The sequence below is a fragment of the Melanerpes formicivorus genome, unplaced genomic scaffold (genome assembly GCF_026170545.1).
Source record: "Melanerpes formicivorus ecotype bairdi unplaced genomic scaffold, bMelFor1.0.p_v2 SCAF_6, whole genome shotgun sequence".
Lineage (NCBI taxonomy): Eukaryota > Metazoa > Chordata > Aves > Piciformes > Picidae > Melanerpes > Melanerpes formicivorus.
In genome coordinates this window covers 8,033,843-8,048,417 of record NW_027142358.1, presented here as the reverse complement: position 1 = coordinate 8,048,417, position 14,575 = coordinate 8,033,843, and the positions used below count along the sequence as shown (strand labels likewise).

Genomic DNA, 14,575 nt, shown 5'->3' with positions numbered 1-14,575 from the left:
AGGCAGCAAGTGCAATACCAGCACTGCTGCAAGGCTGCTGCAGACATCTAACTGCACATCTCTACCCAGACAGGATGACCCATTTAGCCAAGAAAGGGTAAAAAGAAGTCAGGAATTGCTGCATTTTTCTTCTACTAGGTAACCAAAGGCTATCTGATTAGTCAACAGTTATTAGTTGAGGCCTTTTCTGCCCTGCTCAGTTAGTCCCAAGACCACTGCTTACTAAGGAGCATCAGCTTGGCCTGATGTTTCTGCAGCACTTTCTCTGCTTCAGCTCTCTTGCAGCTTTATCTGGCAGTAGAGTTAGCCCATTTCCAAGAAGCTGATTGGGGAAGGAGAAATCCAGAATGCTCCTGAGACATTCTGGCAATTGCTTAAACAGAAACTGTTGCATTGATTAAAATTCCATTTGCTTTGACTTCATAGCAATTCAGAGTCTCCAAGGCCCTCCAAATCCACCCTTTACAGGCTCTCTCCTTTGCTATGCACATAGGGAGGGCCTGGTTCCCTCCTGCATTAGGCAGCCTTTCTCCCACATGACATACTGGGGGGGCTACAGGGGACGGAGAAGGTCCCCTGTTTCTCCTGTAGGCTCAGGAAGTCCCTGCTGCTCCCCAAAAAGGAAGCTGTCAGGCAACAAAGTGGGGCAAGGCAAAGTACTGACAAGCAGAATAACTCAGAGCTGGTCAAGAGCCCTGTCAGGAATCACCTCCAGCTTTGCAAAAAAGGTTTCAGATCAAGTCACAAGTTGTTCACAGGAGAGACTGCTGTCAGGTAGCTAAGAACCAGAAAATACAAGTGTTTGCATTTGAAGGGGTTTATTATTTATAATCATTAAAAAAGGTACAGAATTTGTGGGCAAGTCAGACAGCTCCTCATAACCCTCCAGGCCTACAGCACAACACTGAAGCCCACCCTTCCAAGAGAGCAAACTATGGAAGTGCTGTGGTTCACACAACTCCAGCAGCCTCACTGGAAAACCAGCATGTCCAAGATGAGCTGAGTCAGACCCAGAGCAGGGTCCCATGCAGCGATTTCAACATGGACATGAGGCCAGGAGAGCCGAGAGCCAGGTTACCATGTGTGAGGACAGGGACACCAGGATCTTCTGCCAGCGTGTAGGGAAGTGCTGTGTACAGATATCACATGGTGATTAAGCATAATGGTATGGTGACAAGATATGCAGACAATTGCTCTTTTTACAGTGGTCAAGAACCTCTGTCCTCTGGGACTTGCAGTGTCCCGAGCCTGGAGGAAATCCTACTTTGATCTCCTTAACTTAGTGCCAGGAAGGCAGCCAGCTTCCAGGACCTTCCCTCAGAAAGGTTAGGAAGAGGCCCATCTTCTAATCAAGGGCTGCTGTCTGGAAATCCCCCCTCCCACCAGATTGTGACTTCTCAACCAAACCAGTGGAAATCAAACACTTCTAAAACAATGCAACCAAATTGCTGAGCCAACAGAGAGTGGAGTGCCAAGTGGTTTTCTCACAGGATGGGCATTGCGCATCAAGCAGGGTAAAGCTGCCGTAAGCATATGGAGCACGAGGAGTGGTTAAAAGACAGTGGGAGTGGTGGCTTGTGCTACTTGCCAGCTGCACCAAGAACAGCTGCCCCCTGGCTCCTGTGTGGGCTCTGGAGCATCTGTCCATCAGGTGACTCACTACGTCAATGCCTCGACTTCTTTTTCTTCTTACGGTTCCGATCCTCACTGCTGTCGTCTGCCTCACTGGCACTGGGGGTTGCACCCTGCTGGATGACTTTTTTTTCCACTACATATTCCTGCTCTCCAACCCTGGGGTCTCCCTTGACCAGGAACTCCCCTTTCCGGTAGGTTATGGAGACACTGGTCCGTGGGTAGGTGCCGTAAACCCTTCGGAGATCATCCTTCACAAATTCTGGGAGCTCTTTCCTTGGCCCAAACACCTTTCCAAGCTTCCCCCACTGAAGCTCCCCTCTCATTGTGAAGCCTTCTGGCCACGTTTCTCGATACTGATCTGGCCTCTGGTAGGCAGCATAGGGACTGTAGCTTGCGTAGGGATGGTAGAGAGGGATGGGGACCACGGGAGGGAAATGCCAGGTGTAGTATGGACGGGCGTAGGGACTGGAGGCACCGTAGAGATGATGATACTCCATCTGCCCTCCCACGTAATCAGGGTAGCTGCTCCGGTCCACCACGAAGGTGACAGGTCGACTGTAGAAGCTGTGCATGTGGATGGGAGGGAACATCATGGGGCTGGTCATGTCTTCTGCTCTCCCGCTCTGCAGCAGTGGGTAGGGGTAGGCAGCAGGTGGGACTGCGGTTGGATAGTACTCCCGGGGCACAAAGGCAGACTGGTACATGGCACTGGAGCTGGAGATCTACACAGGGGACATTTCTCCAGAGCACTTGCTGAATCTTGAAAGCTATAAGGACAAGAGGGAAAGAAACAATTCACATCAGTTGTGTTTGTTTAGGAGACACTCCCAGCACAGCAGACACACCAGATAATAAACAGAAGGAGCTTCCTGCATCTGCAGTTTGCAGGGGCAGCAACACGCCAAGAACAAGCAGACACATTGCCAGCAAATGCCTGTTAGCTACCCAGCAAGGCTCATTATTTAACTCACCCAGATCTCAGAGCTGCAGGAAAGGGAACAAGATGCTATAAAACCCACTGAGGGCAGAAGAGATGGCCTTGTGATATAGCTCTGCACTGCTGGGAGGCAGGAAGACAGACTGCAAGAAGCTAGAGACCCTTCAGCAGGCATTAAAATGGGCTAGGCAGGCACAAGTCGAAGAAGGCCAAGAAGTAAAGCAAGCAGGCAAAAAGAGGAAAGAGGACACAGCCCAGCCCTGCTGCAGTCATTTCAGCTGCCAGACAGAGTTCTTAAATAATTAAAAGAAGCCCCAAACTCGTCCTTGACTCACTCCACATCTTTCCAAAGCCTTGCTTCTATTCTGAGAATCAAAAGTAGAGCTGTGCCTATTACTCGTTTCTAGAGCAAAGTCCAGGCACACTTAAATGCACTTGTTAGAGGAATTTTCAAGGTATTTTATTTAAGTCTCACTAGTTATCATTCACACTTAAGAGTGCATTTACCTTGAGCAACACTGACCTACAGCTGAATTTGTTCCTAGCCTGCCCTCACCAGATGACCCAAGCAGCCTCCAGGGCTTTAAAGCAATGTTCTCCCATGACTCACTTTCCTCTCCCCAAGGGCAGGAAGGAAAGCTGCACATAGCATGAGGGTTTTTAAAAGCTTGCTGCCACAGACAGGAGACCATGTGCAGAAGTAAAGCAAGGGTTTTTGGTTTGCCCACAGGAGTTCAGCTCCAATAGGCTTTTTTTCCTTCAGCCTACAGGTGCTGACCAAGAAGGCAAGACAAAACTCCTCACTCAGTTCAGTGCTTCCCTCCAGCCTAACAGGAAATGTGGCTGTCCCCTAAGGACTTGCCTCCCACAAGCAATGCCAGGTACTGCACAAGAGAGGCTTTTCTGTTTTCAAGCAACACAAGCTGTTCCTGGCCCTTGAGGTTCATAGACTGCATTAGCACAAGCCTGCTCTTGCCATGGATTCAGAGAGAGAAGTCTACCTCCTGCACAGGGAAACAGAACTAGAGTGTCTAGACAGGACCAGGCAGTGCTCTTAAACAAGAGTCATGGCCTAGGAGTCCATCATAACCATCACCTCCTCAAATGGGAGAAAAGGAAAAAGTTCACAACCTACTTTAGTTAAAACCATTAAAAGAAAAAAGGCTCAAAAAGCTTCAAGCCAAATAGAGAAAGCAATCTCAAATAGGTTTAACTGAAATCTCTTCAGCTCACTAGCAGGTACTGGGGAGAAAAGCAGGCACTGATGTTTCCTGCATTTAGCCCAGCTTACAACAGAGCAAGAACAGTGCTGGGCAGCTCTCAGGGCTTGAAGGCTACCAAAATCTTCTTTCTGAGTATGCCTGGCCACTCTGAAGAGTTTTATTGCTGAGCCTCCTGCAGCAAGGAGATCCACAGCACCCTGTCTGAGCGGCTCATTAGACCTTTATTGAAGGGATGTTATTAGCTCTCTCCCAGTCTGCCTAACTTGCTCAGAGCCACCACAAAAATCTGGATAGTTATTGTATATTGACAGTAGCATGAGGTGGCTAAATAAATCATCTCAAAAACCAGTCTCACTGCCTCTTTTAATCCAGTTCAGCCCTGCAACCCTATTGAGACCTACAGCATTGTTTCCACAGATCCTTTATATTTCAGAGCAAGTGGTCTGCACCGGCAGCATGCAGTTACTGCATTCATTGAGTAAAACAAAGCAAGCCTAATTTATCCCTTCTGCTGGGTCAATGTGCTGCTTCATTCCAGTTTAGGACAGCCCTGAAACCATAACCTCATCTAGTTAACCACCAGCTCTTGCTCAAAACCTGCCAATGATCTACCTACCACCTGCTGTAGCACCCTGCATTTTGGCTGGCAGCATCAGTGCTCCCAGGTCTTATCCTCAGGATAAGGGGTGACAGGCTGTCTAGATCACTCAGTTTTTGACACCAAGGCAGCCCAAGCACAGCTATTAATGGTCTTGATTTTGCACTGGGTAAAGATATGGGCAACCAGCTAGTGGCTCAGCCAGGCAGTAGGGCTCACAAGAGGAAGCAAACTGCAGAGATGATGGGGAATGAAATGAGGATCAAGCAGGGCTGGGAGAGTCCCAGGGCAGCACTGTCACATGCCTGACCACAGAATTGAAGACATTTCCCCAGAAACAGATCACCAGGGAGGAGAGTGTTGATAGCCAACACCATGTAGACAACACTTCACAGCCCTAGAGGAAGTTTGCAAGCCTGTCGGAGCAAGCCTTGGCTTGATGGTTGGGGTGTCTGGCTGGCTTTGCCTTTCCTGGGCTACCTGTTGCTGCCCTGACCTTGTCTGCTCCCCAGTGCAAAGCTCTCAGGATTGCCCTGACAAAAGCTTACCCTCACAAGTACAAGGGCTTGCAGGGCACAGCACTGTTCCATGTCATTAGGTGTGTTGCAACAAGGTTTTGGTATGCAGGAGTCACAAGACCTGTGCCCTGCCTCTCCAGAGCTGCAGCCTTGTGCTTCCATGGACTACCAACATGATTTACCCCAGCATTACACCACTGACTGCTCTTCATAATGACCTTCAGGCTGTTTCAGCTTCCAGATACAGATTTTAGGAGACCCCAGCTAGAACAAAGCCTGCTAGACTCTACAGGGCTGAGCCAGAGTGTGACAAATCCATGCATACAGGAGAGGGCTTTCACAGCCCCAGTTCCAGCTTGCCTGATTCTGTCCCATACTCAGGGGGAAGGGAGAGCAGGCACTGCTTCAGCAAAAACAAGGTTTGCCAGGAGGGTGATCTTTTGTCAGGATGTCTGGCATCAAAAGCCAGATACAAATCCCCAAACATCAACATTACCTAGGGTACCCCTCGAGGAAAGAGTCCAAGCCCCAGTCTCCTCTCCTCATCCTCTTCACCTGCTCCTGCTTCTCTTGTTTCTCCAGTGCTAACAGCCAGAAGCTGCTTTGGAAGCAAGCACAACAGCCTCCAGCTCTCTTTTAGCTCTTCAGGAGCAACTGTAGGACCAGAAGGAAAGAGGAGATTCTGGCTGACCTTTCTCTTCAGGCTACCACCCACTTTCTTCCCTTGCTCCAATTGCAAGCTCTGTTATGCCTCAGGAAAAAAAGAAAAGCCACCCTGTCTGTTGCCTAGTACCTGGACATCCTGAGCAGTAAAGGGCAAAACAGTCCTTAAAGCTTGAGCTGAGCTCTCCTAAATGCCTTCCTGGTCCTGAAAGCTACTGACAGCCATCAACACACACCAGCTCCTTGGTGGCATAGACAGGCAGGCTCTGTGCTGTGCCTGAGAGCCAAGCCTCCTCAGGCAGGGCACTGGGAGCTGTGGTTGCCAGCAGGGAGTAACAAGGGGCCAAGCCAGTAAGAAAGGCCACAACAAAACACAAACCAGGCTCTTCCTTCAAGCCTTTCCAGCAGCTTTGATCTTGCTGGAAAAGGGTCCAACCTCAAGTGGCTAGAGCTGAATGAGAAGCCAGGCACAAAAGAGAAGAGAAAAAAAGAACAAACTCCCATAAAGGTCACAGTCAGCTGAAATGAGATAGTCATCCTCACTTCGTGAGAATGTGCTTCAGACTCTTCCCACAGCTGAGTCCAGCAATTCCCTCACCCACTGCCCAGCCATCTGGCAGGGCCTCTCTTTCCTCACATGTCTTGGTGCAGGTTGAGAAGACCAACACCACAGCTCCCAAAATACTCAATCGGCCACGCAAAGCATGCTTCAGCACCAACCAGCCCAGACAGAGTTGCTATGGAGCAATGTTTGCAACATAAAACCAGAGCACACTTGATGATAGTTCAAGGACAGAGATGGTTTCACCACTCTATTGCACAGTTACTACAGGTGATGAATCAACCACTAGGGTAATACAGAAATGCCCAAGGCTGGTGGGGCTCTTCTAGTACCTGAAGAAGTAGAAATTACTTCCTAGCCAGCACAGTTTTGCTGGACATGTCTCAGGGTGGTAGATATTTACTGCCAAGCTAGCTTTGAATTTGGGGAGCTTTCCATTTAGGTAGCCATGGAGCACAAAAAACCCCATCATGAGCAGGAAATGGAGGAAAATGTTAAGTATTCGAGTCCATGCCAGACCACACATTCTCTAGGAGGGAGATTAATGTGAGCAGAGACCAACATACAAGGTGTGCCACAGTATCCAACATGTGAAACTTCAAACAAGGGTCTCATGTCTGAAGAGACTGACTTCACCAAAACCAACAGTCAAGAGTGTCACTTAGTCTTTTGTCTTCCTGAAGCAGCAGTCAGCTGTGTGCTCAGGCCAGGCTGGCAGTTTGAACAGACTTAGATACTTCAAGGGAGCATACTGAAAGCCAACAGAACTGTAGGAATACTCAGACTACAGGAGAGGACATGGACATTTATTTTATTCTAAATCTTGACCGAGACTCTTCTTGTCTCATGCTATTCCCCTGTGATCAGCTCCCAAATGAAGAAAACAAGGACAGCCCATTGAGTTACCTTTTCCTCTCCAGTCTTCCAGCACCTAAGCTTTTAGACTCTTCTTTCCAGCTTTCTTCCTGCCCTGTTCTCCCCATCACAAAACACCCACAGATCACCATTGCTCTGTAGCAACTCCCAAGGGTAGAGTGGTGAATGCTGCAAAACCAGTGTTTTCCCCTAACCAAAAGGATGAACAAGTTGGGATTTATTCCCCCCCCCCCCCCCCCGAAAGTGTCCTTGTTTTGAGCAGACTCTGCAAAATTGTTGCCATTTAACAAAGCTTTGGCAAGCAGCTCCCTTGGTGAGGGACAAAACACACACCAAACAACCCCCCACCAACCCCAAACTTCTAGGACTGTTCTAGAAGTGAGAGGTTAAAAAGGAAAAGCAAACACACACAAACCAACCAAACAAGAAAAAGCATAAGCCAAAACAACAAACACCACTCACAAAGCCCAGAGAAGCACAGAAACACACAAGCAACAACAAAAAAGCTTACTCAAATCTAGGGTTTGCCATGACCCTCTCCCATATATTAGGAGGTTTCTTATATTTCCTTGTCACCTCCATCCTCTCTGTTGCAGACATAAGCATGTTCTCTGTTAGATATAAGAAAGTCCTATCCAGGAGAAGACTCCCAAGTACTTCTTGAGGAGGTGAGAGCACAGCATAGAAAGCCATGAAACATGACACAATAGCTCTGATCCTCCACCACCAATACCAATCCTCAGGACAGAAGGATTTGGCTGCCTTCCTAAATGGGCTGCTCTTGCTCAGCCAGACATGCCCAGCAGCCACAGGCTGCTACACCAGTGCTGCTTAATCATGTAAGTACTTTTGGGCTTGCCCTCCTGCCCTCAAGGTAAAACAGCATCATGAGTTTTTGCTACACTCAAAGACAAAAGCAATCCCACACTATCCCAGCAAATTACTCCAAGGAGTGTTAAATACTTTAAGAGGTTACTACATCATGCCTAATACAAAAAGGTGCCACAAGGCACCAGCCAGTTAACAGCAGTACAAACCAGAGCTGCAGGGAACAGGTCTCACCTTCTATTCGCTAGACAAAGCCCACCACAACCTGAGACAAGAGGTTTTTGGAAGACAAGTTCTCAGAGCATACAGAAAAGAGAAACATGCTGTGGGCTGAGATAAAGTGGGACCATATCTGTCCCCTCCTGCTCCCACACTGCAGCTCTGTGGCATCTCAGGCAACAAGTGCAGCAGCCTACCAGCTCCCACACTCAGGTGGCACAGCTTAGGAGTTGCTCTCTGCTTCAGACTTGTGCACCAAGTGCCACTACAGTCAAGAGTTTCTGCATGTGATTTTCTGCAAAGCCATCAGAGCGCACAGCAATAACCTGCTTCCTGCAGGCAGAGATGGTACCGCACAGCAGTGCCTCCTTGCACTGATCCTCTCAGATGTTTCTAGATGAAGAGTTCAGAGAAGCAGGAGGAACGGAGGAACACAGCCTCTGCTTCTCAGAGGAGATGCTGTTTGCCATGCTGTCCTGTGTTGTCTAGCAGTAACATGCAAAGGAAGATAACAGATAATGAAAACAGCCCACAAGACAAAAGTCTTTGCAGAAAAGAATGAAAGCTTAATGTCTCTCCAAAGAGCAGTAAAGCTATAAGGTGGAAAGGGTTTGAGACACATTCAAAGTAGAGTTTAGTAGAAAGTTAAAACATGAAAGACTGTCTGGTGAATTTCTAAGAGGTAAATAAAGCAGTTATTTCAGTGGAATCAAAGACAGCAGCAGTGCAGGGCAGCAAACAGATGGGGATGGGCTTGGGTCCCCCTGCTTAACCCTAGCAGGATGAGCAGTCCAGATTTCCAGCCTGGACCAGTTCCTTCACCCACTCATCTCTGAAGCTAACAAAAATTCAGCTCTGTGAACACAACTTAGAAGCCTGGAGCAGCTCTGAGCAACACATCATCAGTATGCAGATTCTGTAGAGTACAAAAGCCACTCGTCTTTCTGGCTCCTCCACCAGGAAGAAGCATGTTTGCTCCCCTAGCACACTGAGTGGTACAACTGGCACTGTAGGAAAGTCTGCAAGCAGCCTCATCTTCTTTCTTTCCCCACACCACTCTCCCAGCAATACTGGACATGTGACTCTGCTTCCCCCCACACCGCAGGTGCAGCCTTTCCACTGGGAACTATTTCACTGTCCCTAATTCTTACAGCTGCCTGAGCCAACTGAAAAGATACAATGAGCACAGCTGTCAGTGAAGCTTCTTTTGGACAGACTAAAAGACCTCAGACCCACCAACTTCCTCTCTGGGGGCAGGGTGGTAAGCTGCCACCCTGCCAAGAGGGCATTCATGCAAGACATACTGCACTTGATGCTCCCCTCTAGCAGCTGGGCTCAGAACCACTCACAGCTCTTGGAGCATGAACAGGCCCTTCAGCTCAGCCAAGGCAGAAGAGTTACCTTTTGAAACCAGAAGACCCCAGTCCTCTCTCACCCTGCTCTATCTGAACTCTGCTTTTACTAGTACACCAGGAAGCAAAAGAGCTCCAGCTGGCACTGGTAACTGCAGAAACAGCAGTTAATATGTATTACAGCCAGTCACCCCCTACATAGGCCCTCTGAGGAGGGAGTGGATCTGTTTCAGTTATTCCAAGTAGCACTCCCAGAACACACCGAAACATAGTAAGGGTCTGGTATTTCTTTCTGAAGGGTGTGCAAAGCCCCAGGCTCTGTAAGAGGTCAAAACACCAAGAAAATCCCTAGTCATCACAGATCAAGTCCTGACTTTGATGATCTAAAAACCATCCCTTGCATAACTCTGCTCAAATAGCAGTCAAAATGCAACTCACTGCTGACAGAGGATGTGGAGCAGCTACTCTCACTGCAGCTGCTGGGTAACAGTCCATCTGAAACAGCTGCACGGCCAAGAATAAAACATGGTGAGTGCTACCACAGGGGCACTGTATCAGCAGCAAGGCTTTAGAAACCACTCTTGCCTGCTGCCAGGACAACCCTGACAGTCAGCCCTTCAGCCTCTCACTGGGTACACCAAGGACTAGATTCTGGACATACTCCAAACTTCTCCATTTCTTGACACCTCCTCCTTTTTGCACAGCCTGACTTCTGTATTATTAGAGCTACAATCACCAATTTCACCTTCCCAGTAACTAGTGCAGACACCCTTGGCAGCAGAGGTCTTCACCCAAGATTCAACTCTGTGCCCCATATCTCAAGCTTCTGGTCAGCCCCACCAAAAGTCACCACCTCTTTCCTTATCTAAACCCTCTTCCAAACACAGCTCTGTATCTAGACAATACTTCTTTTCTTTAACCAAGCATATTTTAACATGCACTTCACAGTGTTCACAGACCCCATGATTCCTTTCATGTCCAAACACAGTCTGAGAAACAGATCTGCTCCTCTTCTCACTCAAGAATTCATTTGATACCCATCATCTGGATCCACACCCTCTTTTCTTCAAAGAAAAAAATAAATCTCAGTATCAGTCAGCTCAGGCTTCCAAATTAGGAGATCCTGGACAAGTCCTTAGTCATCATTTCTGTCCAGCTGCTCCTCTTCAAATCACTGCCTTGAGAAAACCAACTCAGGGGACTAACTCATCAATCACACCAACAGGTCAACTGAATGACCAGTTGCTTCATTAACACAGCACAAGTAACTCAGGATTATTGACAATTTTGCACACAACTATGAAGCTACTAATTAAGTCTTATGAACCACACACAACTGCTACTGAGTGACGAATGTGAAACCGTTCCCTCCCACACCCCTTAGTACTAGGTTGCAAGTCTGCCCCTCTTTCTTCTGCCCTCCCACATCAATTCTTTCCAAGGCAGACCTGATGGAAAGTCCAGCAGGTTCTCCAAGGGCATCACCCCAGCACCACATCCCAATAGGTCTGAGTCCCCAGGCTTCACTAACATTCACAGATACCTGCACTCTTACAATCTGATGATCCTACCTTCATTCTTTCATCTCATTTAGGCCTTATTCTCTTACTTCAGGATCCACTTCTGCCATGCTTATGCCTCTCTTTCTTCAGTCTCCTCCCAAATAGACAATCCACCCCTAATTACTACTCCCTCATTGGTCTCAGTTTTGCTACACCCATAATCAAGTCTGGCATTTCTGATATTGTTACCTAGGCAATCTCAGCCTTACATGGTGTAACTGATACGGCACAGGTGGCCTTGCAAGGTTCTCCCCTGCAAAAACTGCCTCAGACATCCCTGCAATTATCTGGCTCCTCCTGATTATACATTATTTACTTTACACACACCAAAACAAAGCTTTGGTCCCTCTGCCTAGCTCCAGTTACCTACAAGCACTTCCTTATCTTGCACACAGAGAGCTTGCATAGCAGAGCAATGTGTGTCACACACTGGTTTTGTGCTTTCACAGCATCGCTGTCTCACAGCTGCTTGATTACAAATCTTAGTCCTTGAACAGTGCTTGGAAGAGCCTCCTCGTGTCCTGCAATGGCCTTAGCTAGTTACACAGCCTGTCTCTCCCAAGGGACTTAATGCCCACAGCAGATTTCCTCTTCAGTGTTCAATATTGCAGCAAACTATTTACATTTTAACTACTTGTATTTTAAACACATTCAGATCCCATTCCCATGCCTCCTGCATATAGGCTTAGAAGTGAGTATGGCATAACTTCTTAATGCACTTGTGCAAGATCTTTCTATGGGTTCAACACCTCAAACTGTGGGACAGGGCAGAAAACAGATTATCCTTGGGGGTACCCCTTTAGCATAGGAAGATGCCTTCTGTTACAGCAGCAACACTTTAAGTGCAAACTGCTGAGCTAAAATTCCCCATGGGAATTCTGTATTTCCCAAGGCAAACAGCTACAGTGTCTGCTGACCTACAGCTCTGCAATACACTTTTTTTTTTTTAAAAAAGACAAAAATCCAGCTACCTTCTGGTCTTTAAACAACACAGAACATGCTCACAAGTAACACTGAATTATTGATTTATTTTCCAAAATGGGAATCAAAAGGCAATCCTATACTTCCAGGAACATAATCACCCAACAAAGCCCTTTCATGCTTGTTTTCTTTCCCCTCATACTAAAATGTTTAAAGTCTATCCTTGCACAACAATTACAAGTCACATTAGTGTCTTTTACAAGCAGAAGATGCTAGGGGAGTTACAGCCTAGAGTGCTGGTATGAATCAATACCCCAGAGTGATGCTACTACATGTGAATTTGCATCTACTAGATACAACAGCAGCTGTGCTGCAGTGAGAAAAGGCATCACCTTGAGAAGGATTTAAGCTATTTTGTTTTCAAAAAGCCAAGGAAAATGCAGAACACCTCCGTTGTGTGTTACTACCACAAACACTTAAGCTAGTACTGTTTTGCCATTCATTGTATCTGGTAAAACTATGCAACATAGACCTATCTTCAGTCATAGCTGCAGAAAACAGAGACAGACATTTGTTTGGTGTGCATATACTCACATCATGAGACAAACCAGCCAAGACGATGCCTTTGCTTAACTGAGGATCAAGGAAGGGTAGGATACACAATATTAAGAAGGCAGCTTGCTTTCTGTAGTATCTTTTTACTGACATACCTTAATGACACATACAGAGCCAGGAGATGCACCAAGATACCACATCACATCTTGCAGAAGGCTTCCCATAGTAACCAGAGCTACAATACCTGTCTGAACATGCCCTTATAACTTAGGAAAGCAACAGGAAACTCATTCCTAGAGCAATTATATTACATGCTCAGACAGGGAGCCTTAAGCCTAGCCAATAGAAAAAGTCTACAAAAGCAAACACAAAGCACAACTTACCTAGTGACAGAACCTGCAGGAACAAAACAACAATCAACCAAACCAGCAAATCCCAACTCCTCCCCCAAACAACAACTTCAGCATATAAACTCAAGCATGGCAAGAGTAGAGTTACACAGGTAAAGGAATAGCTAAACTCAGTGCATAAAGCCAGCATAAAAAAAAACCCTCCAAAGTACTCACCAAAACTTCAGGCTCTTTCCCGAAGCAGCAAAACACTATTAACAACACACAAACATCTGTAAATTTAGTAACAGACTAAATAATGTCAAAAAGAGCCCCACCAAATACTTCAGAAATGAACCTTTCTTTATTTTGTCCCCACCAAAACTTTTTGTCCATGCTCAGCTACAGGCAGCAAGGCTGGTATTTGTACCCACTGCTCATTGGGGAGGTTGTAATTAAGTGAGAAGCCACACAAATGGCTCCCATCAGCACTGCCTTATTGTAAGCACCTGCAGCATCACACAGGCCTTCACAGACACAACCCCCCCCCCCTCAGGTTTAGAAAGGGTGACTCTGTCTGCAAGGTCAGCTCATCATTGCTCAGCACAACTGCTGCAGCAGAGCACACTCCTGAAGGATGCTTAATGCCTTGCTCTGCTGCAGGTGATCTCAATAGCTGAAGCCAAATACCTACAAATTGCTCTTTAATCACAAAATCTGTCGACTACCATTCACTACTTGGCTTCCAGGAATTTATAACAATGACCTCTTTAGGAAGCTGTTAGTAAGCCTGCTGCACAAAACCACTGGGAAATAACAGGCTGAAACGGTGTTTTTTCTGAACATAGCAATTGGCTTCTGCCTCAGCTCTCCGTGGTGAAATCTGTGAAGAGTTGGATGGGAGCAGCTGTTGTGGTGAGAGGTGGAAGGTGATGTGTACACCGAAAACAGGAGTTGCTGTTATGAAAGCAAGCTAAGATCAAAGCCCAGAAGGGCACTCGGCGGGTTACGGGGAACGCTACCTGCTCCCCGAGCAGCCGCGCTCCTTGCCTCGCGTCGTTTCCATGGCGACGGGTCGGCTCGGGCCAGCCTGCTCCGGCTGGAAAGGCCCCAGGGAGCCCTCCCCGGCCGCGGGGCAACAGCGAACGAGGCGGGGAATGAGGAGACCGCTGCAAGACAGACACTGCATGGCCGGAGCGTGTCCAGAGAAGGGCAACAAAGCTGGTCAAGGGTGCAGGGAACAAGCCTTATCAGGAGTGGCTGTGGACACGGGGGTTGTTTAGTCTGGAGGAGGATTAGTGGAACCTTCATTGCTCTCTGCAACTGTTTGGAACAGCGCAGGGGTGGGGGGTTGGCAGTGTCAGTCTCCCTGGTATCAGGTGATAGAACAAGAGGAAATTGCCTGAAATTTGGCCAGTGGAGGTTTAGATTGGATATTAGGAAAAAATTCTTTGCCAAAAGAGTGGTCAGGCATTGGAATAGGTTGCCCAGGGTGGTGGTGGAGTCATTATCCCTGGGGGTGTTCAAGAAATGTGTGGACATGGCACTTCAGGACATGGTTTAATGGCCATGGTGGTGTTTGGTTGCCAGTTGGATTTGCTGATCTTAGAGGTCTTTTCCAACTGAAACAATTCTGTGATATGATGAAAACTGCAGTACGCAAGGTGTGGCCTCACCAAATCAAATACAGAAGCAAGATCCCTTCTCTTGCTGACCACACTATTATGATACAATCCAGGATGTTGTTGGCCTTCTTGACCACGCTGCTGTGGGCCAACACCGCTAGGTCCAGCCGCT

General features: G+C 47.5%; 1 protein-coding gene across 11 annotated transcripts; it reads right to left on the bottom strand.

The window, feature by feature from the left end:
- Positions 1–812: 812 nt before the first annotated feature.
- Positions 813–13,895, bottom strand: CUNH10orf95 (chromosome unknown C10orf95 homolog). 11 transcript variants are annotated; one of them, XR_010987446.1, is made up of 3 exons: positions 9,461–9,643; positions 8,386–8,544; positions 2,388–2,402 (listed from the first exon to the last, which is right to left on the bottom strand). XR_010987446.1 is itself a non-coding variant. In XM_068139227.1 (2 exons), the coding sequence occupies exon 2, from the start codon at positions 2,337–2,339 to the stop codon at positions 1,665–1,667; it is 675 nt and encodes a 224-aa protein (XP_067995328.1). In that variant the 5' UTR covers positions 2,340–2,402; positions 13,801–13,895; the 3' UTR covers positions 813–1,664. The 11 variants fall into 11 exon arrangements, 10 of the variants coding, with proteins under 10 accessions (XP_067995328.1, XP_067995321.1, XP_067995324.1 ...); XM_068139227.1 differs by lacking the exons at positions 8,386–8,544; positions 9,461–9,643 and adding an exon at positions 13,801–13,895 and having other exon boundaries at positions 813–2,402; XM_068139220.1 differs by lacking the exons at positions 8,386–8,544; positions 9,461–9,643 and adding an exon at positions 13,016–13,215 and having other exon boundaries at positions 813–2,402.
- Between the last annotated feature and the right edge of the window lie 680 nt (positions 13,896–14,575).